Below are 11,616 nucleotides of genomic sequence, written 5' to 3'. Positions count from 1 at the left end.
TCAGTGACGTCACAAAGTGTACCTACTTACACCTAAAGTGTTGGGCTAGGTCCAGCAGTCCCAGCCAAGGCCCATGCTGGGATGGAGTCAAGTCGCTGCCCTGCAGCCAAGCCCACGGGCAGAGCCTGAGTGTTGGGAATTTGAAAGGTGGCTGTTCTCCAGTTTCTGTTGCTTCCTGTTGTATGGGTTTGTTTCCCCCCACAGGGAGATATATCCTGGCTCACAATGCACCCTAGTCCCAGAAGGTGTCTAACCGAGACTCCCGAGACTCTTTGGGCATGAGGTTCTTCGTGCTGGTCCCTGCACTGTGCTCAGAGCGGGCTGACCCTCGCTTCTCCTCACTGCTGCTCCACAAACCGGTCTTGCTGCTCCGGGAATGGTCTGTGGAGGAAAGACGGCAAACTCAATTCCCCTGCCCACCTCCCCTCAACTCATCCTGCGGTCGGGAGCCACCTCCCTCCCTCCAGCTGTACAAGCACCATGGCTGCACCACAGCCACCTTGATATCCTTATCTGTAGGTATACAGAGCAGAGGGACAGCTGATTTTTAGGCTTCAACCACGGCTAACTGGAAGACCAGCAGGGTGGTACGTGGTATGCTTCCAGAGTGAAGGTTAGTGAGCGGTGGTGTCGCACTGAAGGGGAATCCCTGCCCTTGTGAAGTGACTGAATGATACCACAGGGCCCATGCACTCTTAAAACCTGGCACATGGTCTACCGATGTTCACAGGACTCTTAGTTAATTTTAGAAGACTCACATTCAGACCAGGAAGAGATGGTAAAAGAGAAGAAATGAAGGACCAGAGGAGAAGGCTGAGCCTACCTGGATACGGACCCCACAGACTCCCAGTAAGGATCGTGCTGGGGGGGCAGTGACCGAAACAGACCCCAACTGACACCCGGGATGGCTTTGAGGACATATAGGCATCAAGCTAGGTAGTGGCTGAGGAAGCAAAGAGGAAGCTAAAGGAAGAGGACAATCGCCCCAATTCGTGGGCAGCACTGGTGGCCGCGATGACAGCCTTAATGGCTGTCCACTAAGAACCCTAACTGCTTAGACCATTCACTGAGCTCCAGATTCTCCAACTCTCCGGAGCTTTGGAGTGTCAAGATGGCAGAGGGCCAGTGAGGAAGGCTGTTGCTGCCTCTAAGGGACAGCACTTCTGTCTGTCACAAAGCCTGTGCAGAGAAGGTTCCAGTTGTTTTTATATTCAGCCAGAAGGGGGCAGTGTTCTAACAGTCAAAGGCAATTCGAACCCGCCCTCTTAGGTGAGCTCCTTCTCTGGGCAGTTAGTTACTCTATAATCTTCCAGAATGTCTGAGGGACTGCCACAGCTGTAGTAGTCACACACCACCAAGTCCTTCCAGCTCCGGGGAGAGCCAAGATCAGCGGGCACACTGAAGAAACAGAACTCAAGATCCCAGGGTCTATAGGTCTGAGCCTCAAGTGGCCTGGGTGCAGGATGCTGGCTGACAAGGTCGACTGTGGCAGGGGAGATGCAGTATCCGGTTAAGACAAAACAAAGTCCCCGAAACGCCAACCCTACACTGTCCTACGGCAGCTTGCAAAGGCAGTGAGAGGTACAGACCACAGGAAGACCGACAAGACTCAAAGAACAGGACACGCCCACAAAGACACACAGACACACGACGAGGCTTCTGCATGCCAGGAATGACTCCCCTGCAGCAGCTGCCTCGAGACAGCATCATACTTACACTTTTGGGCTGGGTAGTTGGGGTGCGGCTGGTGGTCTGTGGTGGTTGGGGTATAGGCAGGCTGCTTGTCACACCTCTTGCTAACTGAAGAAGAGCACAGGTACCCTTAGAGTCTGTCACCGCTCAAACTCCACACAACCCCAGGGGCTGACAGCCGTGGTCACCGCTGTGGTCACTGGCGGGGTAGCTGGCTAGCTGTTCCTTCATGTGCGCCACTACACTAGATGTGCCCACCGGTGGCTGGGGCTTTTGAGTATGTGTGCAAACCACAAACAGGGTCTCCGGACACAGCACCGCAGGGAGGAAGTAGACACACAGGGACATAAAAGCAACCCCATATTTTGCAAGCCACAGATTCTCTGGATTTTGAGAGCAAAACTCTCTGAACCGTAAGCTCCGCCAAGAGCCCGATTCAAGCAGGGAAACTGAGGCTGAGTGGAGGCGCACGAGGGTGGCAGACACCACAGAGTAGAGCAGAGAATGGACTGATTATCTGTAAAGAACAGGAAGGCTGGCAGACGTGCCACACTGAGGACAACAGGGGACAGCGCCAGGAGGGACTAGCTGACTAAACCTAGGCCACAATAAAAGAACATCCACAAGCCACATCCTCAGGAAAGCCAAGTGTACTGCTACACACCTGTCATCCCAACCCTCAGGATGATGAGGCAGGAGGATCATGACTTTGAGGCCAGCCTCGGCTCCACAGCAAGCGGAAGGAGTGTGTATGCTAACGAATATCCTGAGGGGTTAGTAGGGGAAATGGAAGGCAGCTATGCTCACCACTATGCCACCAACGCCGCCGCTAGCAGGGGGACGTGGAGCTAAGAGAAAGAAGGGGAGGAAGTGCAAGTGTCACCACAGTAGGCCACATGCCTAGGCAATGAGTGACATCACAGTCACTGCAAATGGAACCGGTGATGGCAACTTCTCACACTGAGAGAGAAAGGAGGTGAGAAAGGACAGCCAAGTGTGCCTGCTCTCAGTCTGGGTACCAGCAGGGTAGCCAGCATGGATGTGATGGAGTGATAGGAAGAAGGTGAGCGGCCAAGAAAAGACGGCCTCTCCCGACACTGGGAGTAGGTAGGCTCACCCAGCTGGGGGTGGTAGGGCCACAGACAGCAACGATCTCAGAAATCAGGAAGCGGGAGAGGAAGCCCACAGATAAAGTCTAAAGACAGGCCAGAACGCCGGTCTGCAGAAGTCCCAAAGGGCCAGTGCGGCAGTGCAGCCGGGTAAAGACACTTGCCAGCTCTAGTCTAGTCTCTGTGCTCACATGCAAGGACATTCTGCTTAAAACTCCAACTGCTGCTGAGATTTGGCTCTATGGTTTGCCCAGCATGGATGAGGCCCTGAACTCAATCCCCAATACTACCCAAAAGGTCATCAAGTCTAAAGGACAAACAGAAACCCATGTCCACCTACTGGGGAAGCCAGTGCCCCTCCTAACATCTCCATCCCAACAGACCCCTCCATGTCCACACTGAGGCCAGACGGAAGACACACAGCTCAGGACCACTTCCTTCCTCCCTCCTCCAAGATACGTCATCGGCAGCGACTCAGGACCGAGAGCTGGCACTAACTGATGTGTCAGGAGTGAGGAGAAGGGTCTGCTGAAGTGGCTCAGAGGTTAACAGCACTGACAGTTCTTCTAGTGGTTTTGAGTTCAATTCCCAACAATGCATGTGGCTTTGTTTGGTCTGTGACTTGGCACAACTGTCAAGGAGCCCACAGCCATCTGCGAAAAAATGTGGCTGCCCTGGCCTCGAAAGCAGAGCATAGGACACTCGGGGGAGGAATCCTCTAGCAGATCCCCAGCAGGGCCCCAAGGTCACCCCTAACTGTCACTTCACGGTTCTAACCCCCTCCACAGCACCTCAGAGTCCCAACTCCAATCCTCTTTATGTTAATTTAGTGGGCTTATTTGTGTGTTTATATTTGAGACAGTTTCACTCTGTAGACCAGGCTGGCCTCGACCTCACAGATTATCTGTCTGCTTCTGCCTCCTGAGTGCTGGGATTAGAGCCGTGAGCCACCATGACTCCTTTTATTTCACTTTATTTTTATTTAACTATCACCACTAAAAAGTAGAAGATCCATTAAGGCACCTCTTCAAACATGATTTTAAAAGTGTTCCATACTAAGACACCACAAACAGCTAGAACACCGTCCATTTTGTCTTTGTGAAGAGCAGAACTCAGGGGCAGGCAAGGTGGCACAGACCCATTACCCCAGCACCCAGGAGGCTGAGGCAGGAGGATCACGATGATTTTGATGTTAATGACATCGCTGGATGACAAAGCCCTCTGAGCTCGGCAACACTAGGAACTGCAGGAGATATTGGGGGGAGGGGCTGCTTTGTCCACCAGCAGTCTTCACTTCTATCGCATCCCAAATGTGCAAGTTTTTTTAAAAAAAAGTACCAGCCTAGCTGGGCGGTGGTGGCGCATGCCTTTAATCCCAGCACTCAGGAGGCAAAGGCAGGCGGATCTCTGGGAGTTAGAGGCCAGCCTGGTCTACAAGAGCTAGTTCCCGGACGGGCACCAAAGCTACAGAGAAACCCTGTCTCGAAAAACAAAACAAAAAACAAAACAAAACAAAAAAAGCCTAGGCCACTAATCCCAGCACTCAGGAGGCAGAGGCACGCATATCTCTGAGTTCAAGGCCAGCCTGGTTTACAGAACTAGTCCTAGGACAGCCAGGGTGGCACAAAGAAACCTTGCCTCAAAAAGAAAAAAGAAACAAAAAAAACAAACAAACAAACAAATAAAACCCAAACCAACAAAGTTAGTGAGTTTATATCTTCCTCCAACTCCTCCAAGCCACCTCCTTGAGCAACCTTCCTCTGTCTATACTCACTGTGTGGAAATAAAACATTAACTTTTGGTTTTCAGCTAAAGAAAATCAGCAGACTGAAAGATCTTGGAGCCAAGACAGGAGAGAACCTCTGTTTGCCCAAAACTGTTGTTGAGAAGGAAGCCATGGCTCTAAACTCTGGGAACAAGCTCAGAAGAATATGGGAAAAGACACCCAAGAAGGAAAAAGGTAGCTCAAACTCCACAAGAGAAGATGCTCACAACGGCTCAGAGGGGATCCCAGAGGAGGCCCTACTCATCATCGTCTTCATCACTAAAGGCTTTGAGGATCTCCATGAATCAAACATGGCCTGAGGACCTCAGACCTGTGTCACCAGAGAAAGGTGCTCTCAGTAAACACAATATACACAGGTCACCAACACAAGGAGGCACCTGGATAACACCTTGCCTAGCCACACCCCCACCCAAACCCATCCAAGGTACCCCAAAAGATCCCAAGTCTTTGACTCCCCGCAACTTGACCAAGTGAAATATAAAACAACATCTGCACCAGGGGGCGACATACCAGAGCCTTGGTTGGAACCCAAGAGAATGGAGGAGGGCGTAGTCTCTCTGGAGCCAGAAAGATCCAGGGTCTAGAAATACAAACAAAAAGATGGGACCATAGAACCTCAGGAATCATGGGAGGGCTCACTACTCCCCCAACCCAACCAAGACACCTGAAGAGGCCTCTACCTGGCAACTAGACAAGAATAGATGGAAGGCCACACATCTTATGCTCAGATTAAAAAGGCCAGATCAAGGCATTTGTATGATGCCCCATTTATCCCTACTGCCTTGGCTCCTAGAACACTGACTGCTTCCAAAGCTCCACTCACAGACCTACCCAGTACCTGTCTGCAAAAAAGGTATATACTGCCCAAAATGCTACCAATCTGTTGTTAATTTAATTTCATGTTAGTCTCTTAAAAGGTGATACACTGGGCTGGAGAGATGGCTCAGTGGTTAAGAGCACTAACTGCTCTTCCAGAGGACCCAAGTTCAATTCCCAGCACCCACATGACAGCTAACAACTGTAAGTACAGTTCCAGGGGATCTGACACCTTCACACCAATGCACATAAAATAAAGTTAAATAAATTATTTTAAAAAAAAGTGATACACTATCTATGAAGTCAATAGGGTTCTGACTGACCATCTAATGATTTGGTCTCTTGAAATACAGTTAAATGTGTAAGCAATGATGTAAAATAAAATAAAGCCTGTGTATTCAACTTTTATCATATACCCCATGGACAGCAAGCAGCTGTGTCTCTGTGGTCCAGTGCTGTCAGGCTGGACCACATGGGACACTTAAATCTCAAGTGGTTTTAAAATAAGCAGATCCTTGGTCACAAAGCCAAACATCTAGTCCTCCACAGTGACAGGTGGCTGGTGGCTTCCAGGCTCAGTGGAAGGGACATAGATTTCACCTCTGCAAAAGGTCTTAGTAGTTACCCCCTTCTGAATTTTGAGGGACCCTGCAGAACAGCTAAAGGGTCCCCCCAACATCACCCAGGCTTTCCACATTCTTGCATGTCATTGGAATCTAGGGCACACTGGCCAGAAAGAGCCTAGATTGCCAGAACATTCGGGGGTGGCAGATACAGAGAGGGTCCTGGTGCAGGGTCCTCACCGAGCTGTCCTTGCCCTTCTCCGCCGATGTCTCCTTCTCTTTGGAGGCACTGGTCGTTTCTGACGGTGCCGACTGTGCATTGGAGGAGGAGTTGCTCTGGGATGACTTATTTCCTGTGTCCGTGCTCGCCTCAGCATCCGCTTCCTGCTGAGGGGCAGTAGCTAGGGACCAATGAGAAAGAGAGAGCTCACGAGGATCCTCCAAGCCATGTGTGATGGTTTCAGGGCTCACTTGGAGCCCAGCTTTAAACCTGTGCCACACCTCGAGGGCCCCATGGCTTTGTCCTTCCCAGCCCCCCCTAGAGATCTGGCATGGGCCATGATCTCCAAAAGACAGAGTTCCCAACTTCATTTGAAAATAGATCTTTTGATATTTAGCAATCCAGGTGTTAAATAATTTTGGTGAGTGAGGGGATCTTGTTCTCCAGGCAAAGGAAGCTTATATGGAGACGGGCTATGACACCCCCGCTCCTCAAGGGAGCCTTGGACTTCATTTAGGCTTAGATCTGCCTCAGCCCAGCGACCTTGTTTCTGAGGAGAGTGTCAGACACTGGCATCCTTTGAGAGGGGCACAGAGCTTCCGGGTGAATAGAAAAAACACGGAGGAATTAAAGGCACAGACCTCACCATGCCACAAAGAAAGTTGAGAGATCTAAAGAAGCCACATGGAGCCACGCCCCTCCCACCGATGCACATTGCCGAACATGGCTGAGAATACCCCAGAGTCATGTTGCCATAAACTAACCATACAACTTAAAACCACTAAAAATGCCGACAGGTGGCGGTGCCTGGCGGCTTCAGGCCCAGGAGATGATGACTACCGTGGCAATCCTAACAGCAAACCAGTTCCCAGCCAACAAATACTTCTTCCTTAACCTGAGAACTGGGACTGCATCCTGTTGAAGGCTGTGGATTGTTATTACCACAAAGAACAGAGGTTCTCGATGCCAGGATCACTGACTTTTGGGGCTAGATCACCTGGTCAAAAGCTCTGCCACGCCGGCTGTTAGAGGTGGCAGAGCCCATGCCAGGTCTGACATGTAACCCCATGACTGTATCTCTTGTGTATCAGAGCTAACAGTCATTGGCAGGCATACGTGCAAGAGCCCACCCCGCAGCCTCCCTGGCAGGCACCCATCAGTACCTGACTGGGTACAGGACTTCATGTGCTCGGGCCAGTGGGCCTGCTGACAGGGGTAGTCGCAGTAGCTAGTGTTCCAGCAGCAGTAAAAGATGGCCTCCTTCTTGCAGTTGGCACACCACTGCTTCTTCTTGGTCTCATCTACCGCCTGCTGTTTCTCCAGCTCCAGCTGCTTCTTCACCTCCCCGATGAGTCTGTCCCGCTCCTGCTCCAAGCTCTGCCGCATCTCCGCCATGGTCAGCTCTGGAGGAGGACACCAGCTACGTCACCTGACCCAGCACAGCACGCTGGGCAGCAGACCCCTAGGTTCACACTGGCCCGATCTAGTGTGGTGACCCTGGGCCAGTCATTCAGCTGGGACATCATCATTCAAGTCTGATGACCTGTCACACTGTCAGTACCTTGCCCGGCATGTAGGTAACAGGAGCCCCAGTGATGTCACCCAGAGTAACTTCAAGCTGCAGGAATTCCATAAGCTCTTCAAACAATTTCAACTGATACTCATCTGCTCTCAATTTATTTTTTTTTTCTTGTCAATCAAATACTTAGACAGCACCTACTGTGTGCGAGTGTGGTTCTAAGCACTTTAGACTAGCAACATAGGCAGTATCATACTCCCAAGGATAAGCTCTAGCATCCTTTTTCACAGATGAGGAAACTGAGGCACAGATAATAACAAAGGCATTTGAACACAATTTGTCTTGAGACACTGAATGACCCTGCCAGGGAACAATGTGGTTGATGACTATGCTAATGGAGCAACTATCAAACCACCCATTCCCAGAATCCTCTGCTTCTACTGCAGGCAGAATTAACATTTACATAGAATGTAAATGGAATGGCCCTCAATTCCTCACAAGCTCTTCTTGAATTAAAAAGACAAGAAAAGAGCCACCAAGTTGGTAAAGGCACTTATGGCCAAGATCCCTACAAGTGATCTGAACCCCACCCCCCCAGATCCCGGAGGACTGTGCTCTCCCTGACTCCAGGAACAGTCTACTGTAGTGCTGTTCGCATCTGGGCCTGGTCTCAAAGCAGCCAGTGGCTCCCGAAGCCCGGGACTCACCCAGGTTGTGCTTCATCTCAGCAAGCTCCTGCTGGTGCAGCCACTGCAGCTTCTCAATCTCAATCCTTAGCCTTCGAATCTGCAGAGAGGATACCGGAGCCTAAGACGTCATCCGTGGCAGCTGGTCCCCCTCAGGACTGTCCCCAAGCTCTGCCTAGCAGCCTGGCACTGAGCCCTCTGCCCCACAGCTCAGGTCGTGGGTTGTGTGATAGGAGGGAAGGGGTCACATACACACACACACACACACACACACACACACACACACACACACAACAAGACACACAAACCCTTGAATATCCTGGTTCTGAAAGCCAAAGCAAACAGACCACCACCGCTTGCAAATTTTGCAAGAGGTAAAACCAAATAATACATTAAAAGTTTAATTAGCGCCGGGCGGTGGTGGCGCACGCCTTTAATCCCAGCACTCGGGAGGCAGAGGCAGGCGGATCTCTAGGAGTTCGAGACCAGCCTGGTCTACAAAGCTAGTTCCAGGACAGGCTCCAAAGCCACAGAGAAACCCTGTCTCGAAAAACCAAAAAAAAAAAAGAAAAAAAAAAGTTTAATTAGCATCATGATTCTTTAAGCCACATGAAAACAGGGCTACCTGGTGCCACACCTGATGACCTGAGTTTGACCCTGGGGAGCAAACGGACCCCTCTAACCCACTTCTACCCCCACCCCACCCCACAAGTCCCAGTGTCCCATGTATCATCCTTGACATCCCAAATCCATATCTCTGAAGACCAAAAGGATCTTTTGGGAGGGATAAATTTGGGGCCACTCATTTGGAAGGGAAAAATAAACCCAAACTATGGTTGCTCTCCACCTGGGCAACCTGCCCACACATGACAGTGATAATAATGCCTGGTGCCATTCTGGGATGTCACGGTTGTGCAGCAGTGCTGACTTGGGAGGGGACAGAGAGCCAGTGGCTGCTCCACACCCTCCAACCTACATAGGATGCCCCAGAGCCGAGGGTCCCCTGTGCCACATATGCCTGAGCAACTGAGTGAACAGCCACATGTCAACACTCAGAGGAGTACAGAGGGGATGGGGGGCTGGAGGGTGTGGTCATCTTAACACAGCCCTAGGTTTCAGGAGGGATGCATGGACCAGAACATCAACTACACACAAATGGTCAAAATGAACAGAAAGGGCTGAGTGTAGTGGCCTTTAATCCAGCTCTCAGGAGGTAGAGGCAAGTTTACTTGAACTCAGTGAGTTCAAGGCCAGCCAGGAACACACAGTGAAATCCAATCTCCCTGCCCCCATCCCTACCCCCTGTCACTGGGGACAGAGGCAATTTCTAAGGGTCCTACGTAGACAATGCACAGGCACACCCCCATGCACAATGCCTGTTTCTTCTGAAATCTCCACTGATTTCTTCAGGGTCTCTCATAAGCCTTTATATTCGTACTGTCCTGTGTGTCGCCTTTAAGAAAACCCTGTCTCAAAGGCCAATGTTTCTGCTTGGGATTCATTCTCACCCTGCAGCTCCATCTCCAGTGGCCTCAAGTAACCCCGCTCCCTGTGTGTCACCTGATGGCTGAATAGAGGCCACCAGGCCACTGCCAGCACTGTGCTGTGCACACAGATACTAGCAGGTGGTCACTCTCTGAGTAGCCTCTGAGGGACGTGCAGGGATACAACTGCTTAACCTCGGTCTGTCTTTGCTCATTGAGCTACGGCACCTCTGGTGCACAAATTCTTACACAGGAAGAACTTGTCCTCAAGCCGGGAGGTGGCGCACGCCTTTAATCCCAGCACTCGGATCTCCGTGAGTTCGAGGCCAGTCTGGTCTACAGAGCGAGTGCAGGGAAGCCAGAACTGCTACACAAAGAAACCTGGGGGTGGGGTTAAGGGGTCGAAAAAAGGTCAGGGGACTGGAGAAACTATAGGACTGATCACACACACACCAAAGCTGCTGTCCAGTCGCACTGATCTAACAGGATGCAGGCAGGAAGCAGGACTAGTCTCCCTAGCCACCTGCTTAATGAACCGCCCCACCGATGCTCACAGCCAAAGAGCAAGCCCTGTGCCTGGAGCCCCAAACTGCTGGGGGTTCCCCAGGAGCCACTAACCTCAGCTATTGTGCTTCCGGTGGTGTTTTTGGAGAGATCATTGTAGATTTCTGTCATTGTCCCTTTTATGGCATCCATCATCTGAAAAGATAAAAACAGAAGCGTTATGTGAGGGGAGGGGGATTCTCTGTGGCTTTCAGTAGGAGACAGGAAGGCAAACGTGAAGCTAGTGATGTCTGGGGTATAGTGTTCCTCCCAGGACCTGGGCGCTTTAGTCTGCCAAGATGGCTGACAGCAGGGAGGGACTCCTAAATGACCTACAGTGTGCAGGCCAGCCCCTTGCTGAGCTGAGAATCCCTACAAACGACGTGGAAGCCACCTAGAGTCCCTTTTAGAGGCCAAACTCCACCCCCAGGTGTGTCCTATTGAGCCAACGCAGCAGGTTTAAGGAAGAGACTTTTGTTTTTGTTGCATGAAGTCCTTTTTTTTAAAAAAAAAAAAAAAAACAAAACTTAAAAACAAAATTTAAAATAAATAAAAAAATTACAGTCTTTCTTTCTTTTTAAAAATAAGGTCAGGGCCTTATGCATCCATCTGGTCTACCTCACTATCACCATGCAGCTGACCACACCCAGTTTTTAAATTCACTAGTAGGGCTGAGTCCAGATGTTAATGCAGGACAAGCACTCTAGCAACTAAGCCACACCTCCACCCCCCAAGATCATTCTTTTAAAGTCTCTGTGTGTGAGTCAATCAGAAGTGTAGGTCAGAAAACAATTTTGTGGAGTCAGTTCTCTCCTTCCACCTTAACGTGAGTTCCAGGGATCAAAGTCAGGCCAAACTTGCACAGCCTTCACCCACTGAACCATCCTGCTGAACCCAAAAGAGCATTTTAATGAGATATAATTAATACATTATCTGCACCACCGGCTACAGGGCACAATCTGCTGGCTTTGAGGCGCTAACTTCAGTGGCTATATGTCAACTCGCGCGCACACTCAGACACATAAGAGCTTTTGGCATGTCTGGAGTTATACCGTCAGCAGTATAAGCAATTCTAGAACATTTTCATTACACACACACAGACGAGGACCCCACTCTCCCCTTAGTCTTCACTGTCTTAGGGTTACCGTTGCTGTGATGAGACACCATGACCAAAGCAACTTGGGGAGGAAAGAGTTTA

The 11,616-nt window shown here is 50.5% G+C and overlaps 1 protein-coding gene across 18 annotated transcripts in view; it reads right to left on the bottom strand.

The window, feature by feature from the left end:
• Positions 1-6: 6 nt before the first annotated feature.
• The window catches only part of Zmynd8 (zinc finger MYND-type containing 8), a 96,403-nt gene continuing 84,793 nt past the window's right edge, over positions 7-11,616 (bottom strand). For 13 of the 18 annotated variants that reach the window (XM_013352146.2, XM_013352156.2, XM_013352158.2 and 10 more), the window contains 7 exons: positions 10,494-10,574; positions 8,413-8,491; positions 7,350-7,589; positions 6,207-6,367; positions 5,098-5,167; positions 1,717-1,800; positions 7-381 (listed from right to left, as the gene is read on the bottom strand). In XM_013352146.2, coding sequence (XP_013207600.1) covers positions 233-381; positions 1,717-1,800; positions 5,098-5,167; positions 6,207-6,367; positions 7,350-7,589; positions 8,413-8,491; positions 10,494-10,574 — 864 coding nt within the window. In that variant the 3' untranslated portion in view covers positions 7-232. The remainder of the gene's footprint in view (positions 382-1,716; positions 1,801-5,097; positions 5,168-6,206; positions 6,368-7,349; positions 7,590-8,412; positions 8,492-10,493; positions 10,575-11,616) is intronic. The other 5 variants (XM_013352155.2, XM_013352159.2, XM_013352157.2 and 2 more) reach the window with 1 other exon arrangement.

The sequence above is a fragment of the Microtus ochrogaster genome, linkage group LG8, assembly GCF_000317375.1.
Source record: "Microtus ochrogaster isolate Prairie Vole_2 linkage group LG8, MicOch1.0, whole genome shotgun sequence".
NCBI lineage: Eukaryota > Metazoa > Chordata > Mammalia > Rodentia > Cricetidae > Microtus > Microtus ochrogaster.
This window is presented reverse-complemented; position numbering and strand designations above follow the sequence as displayed.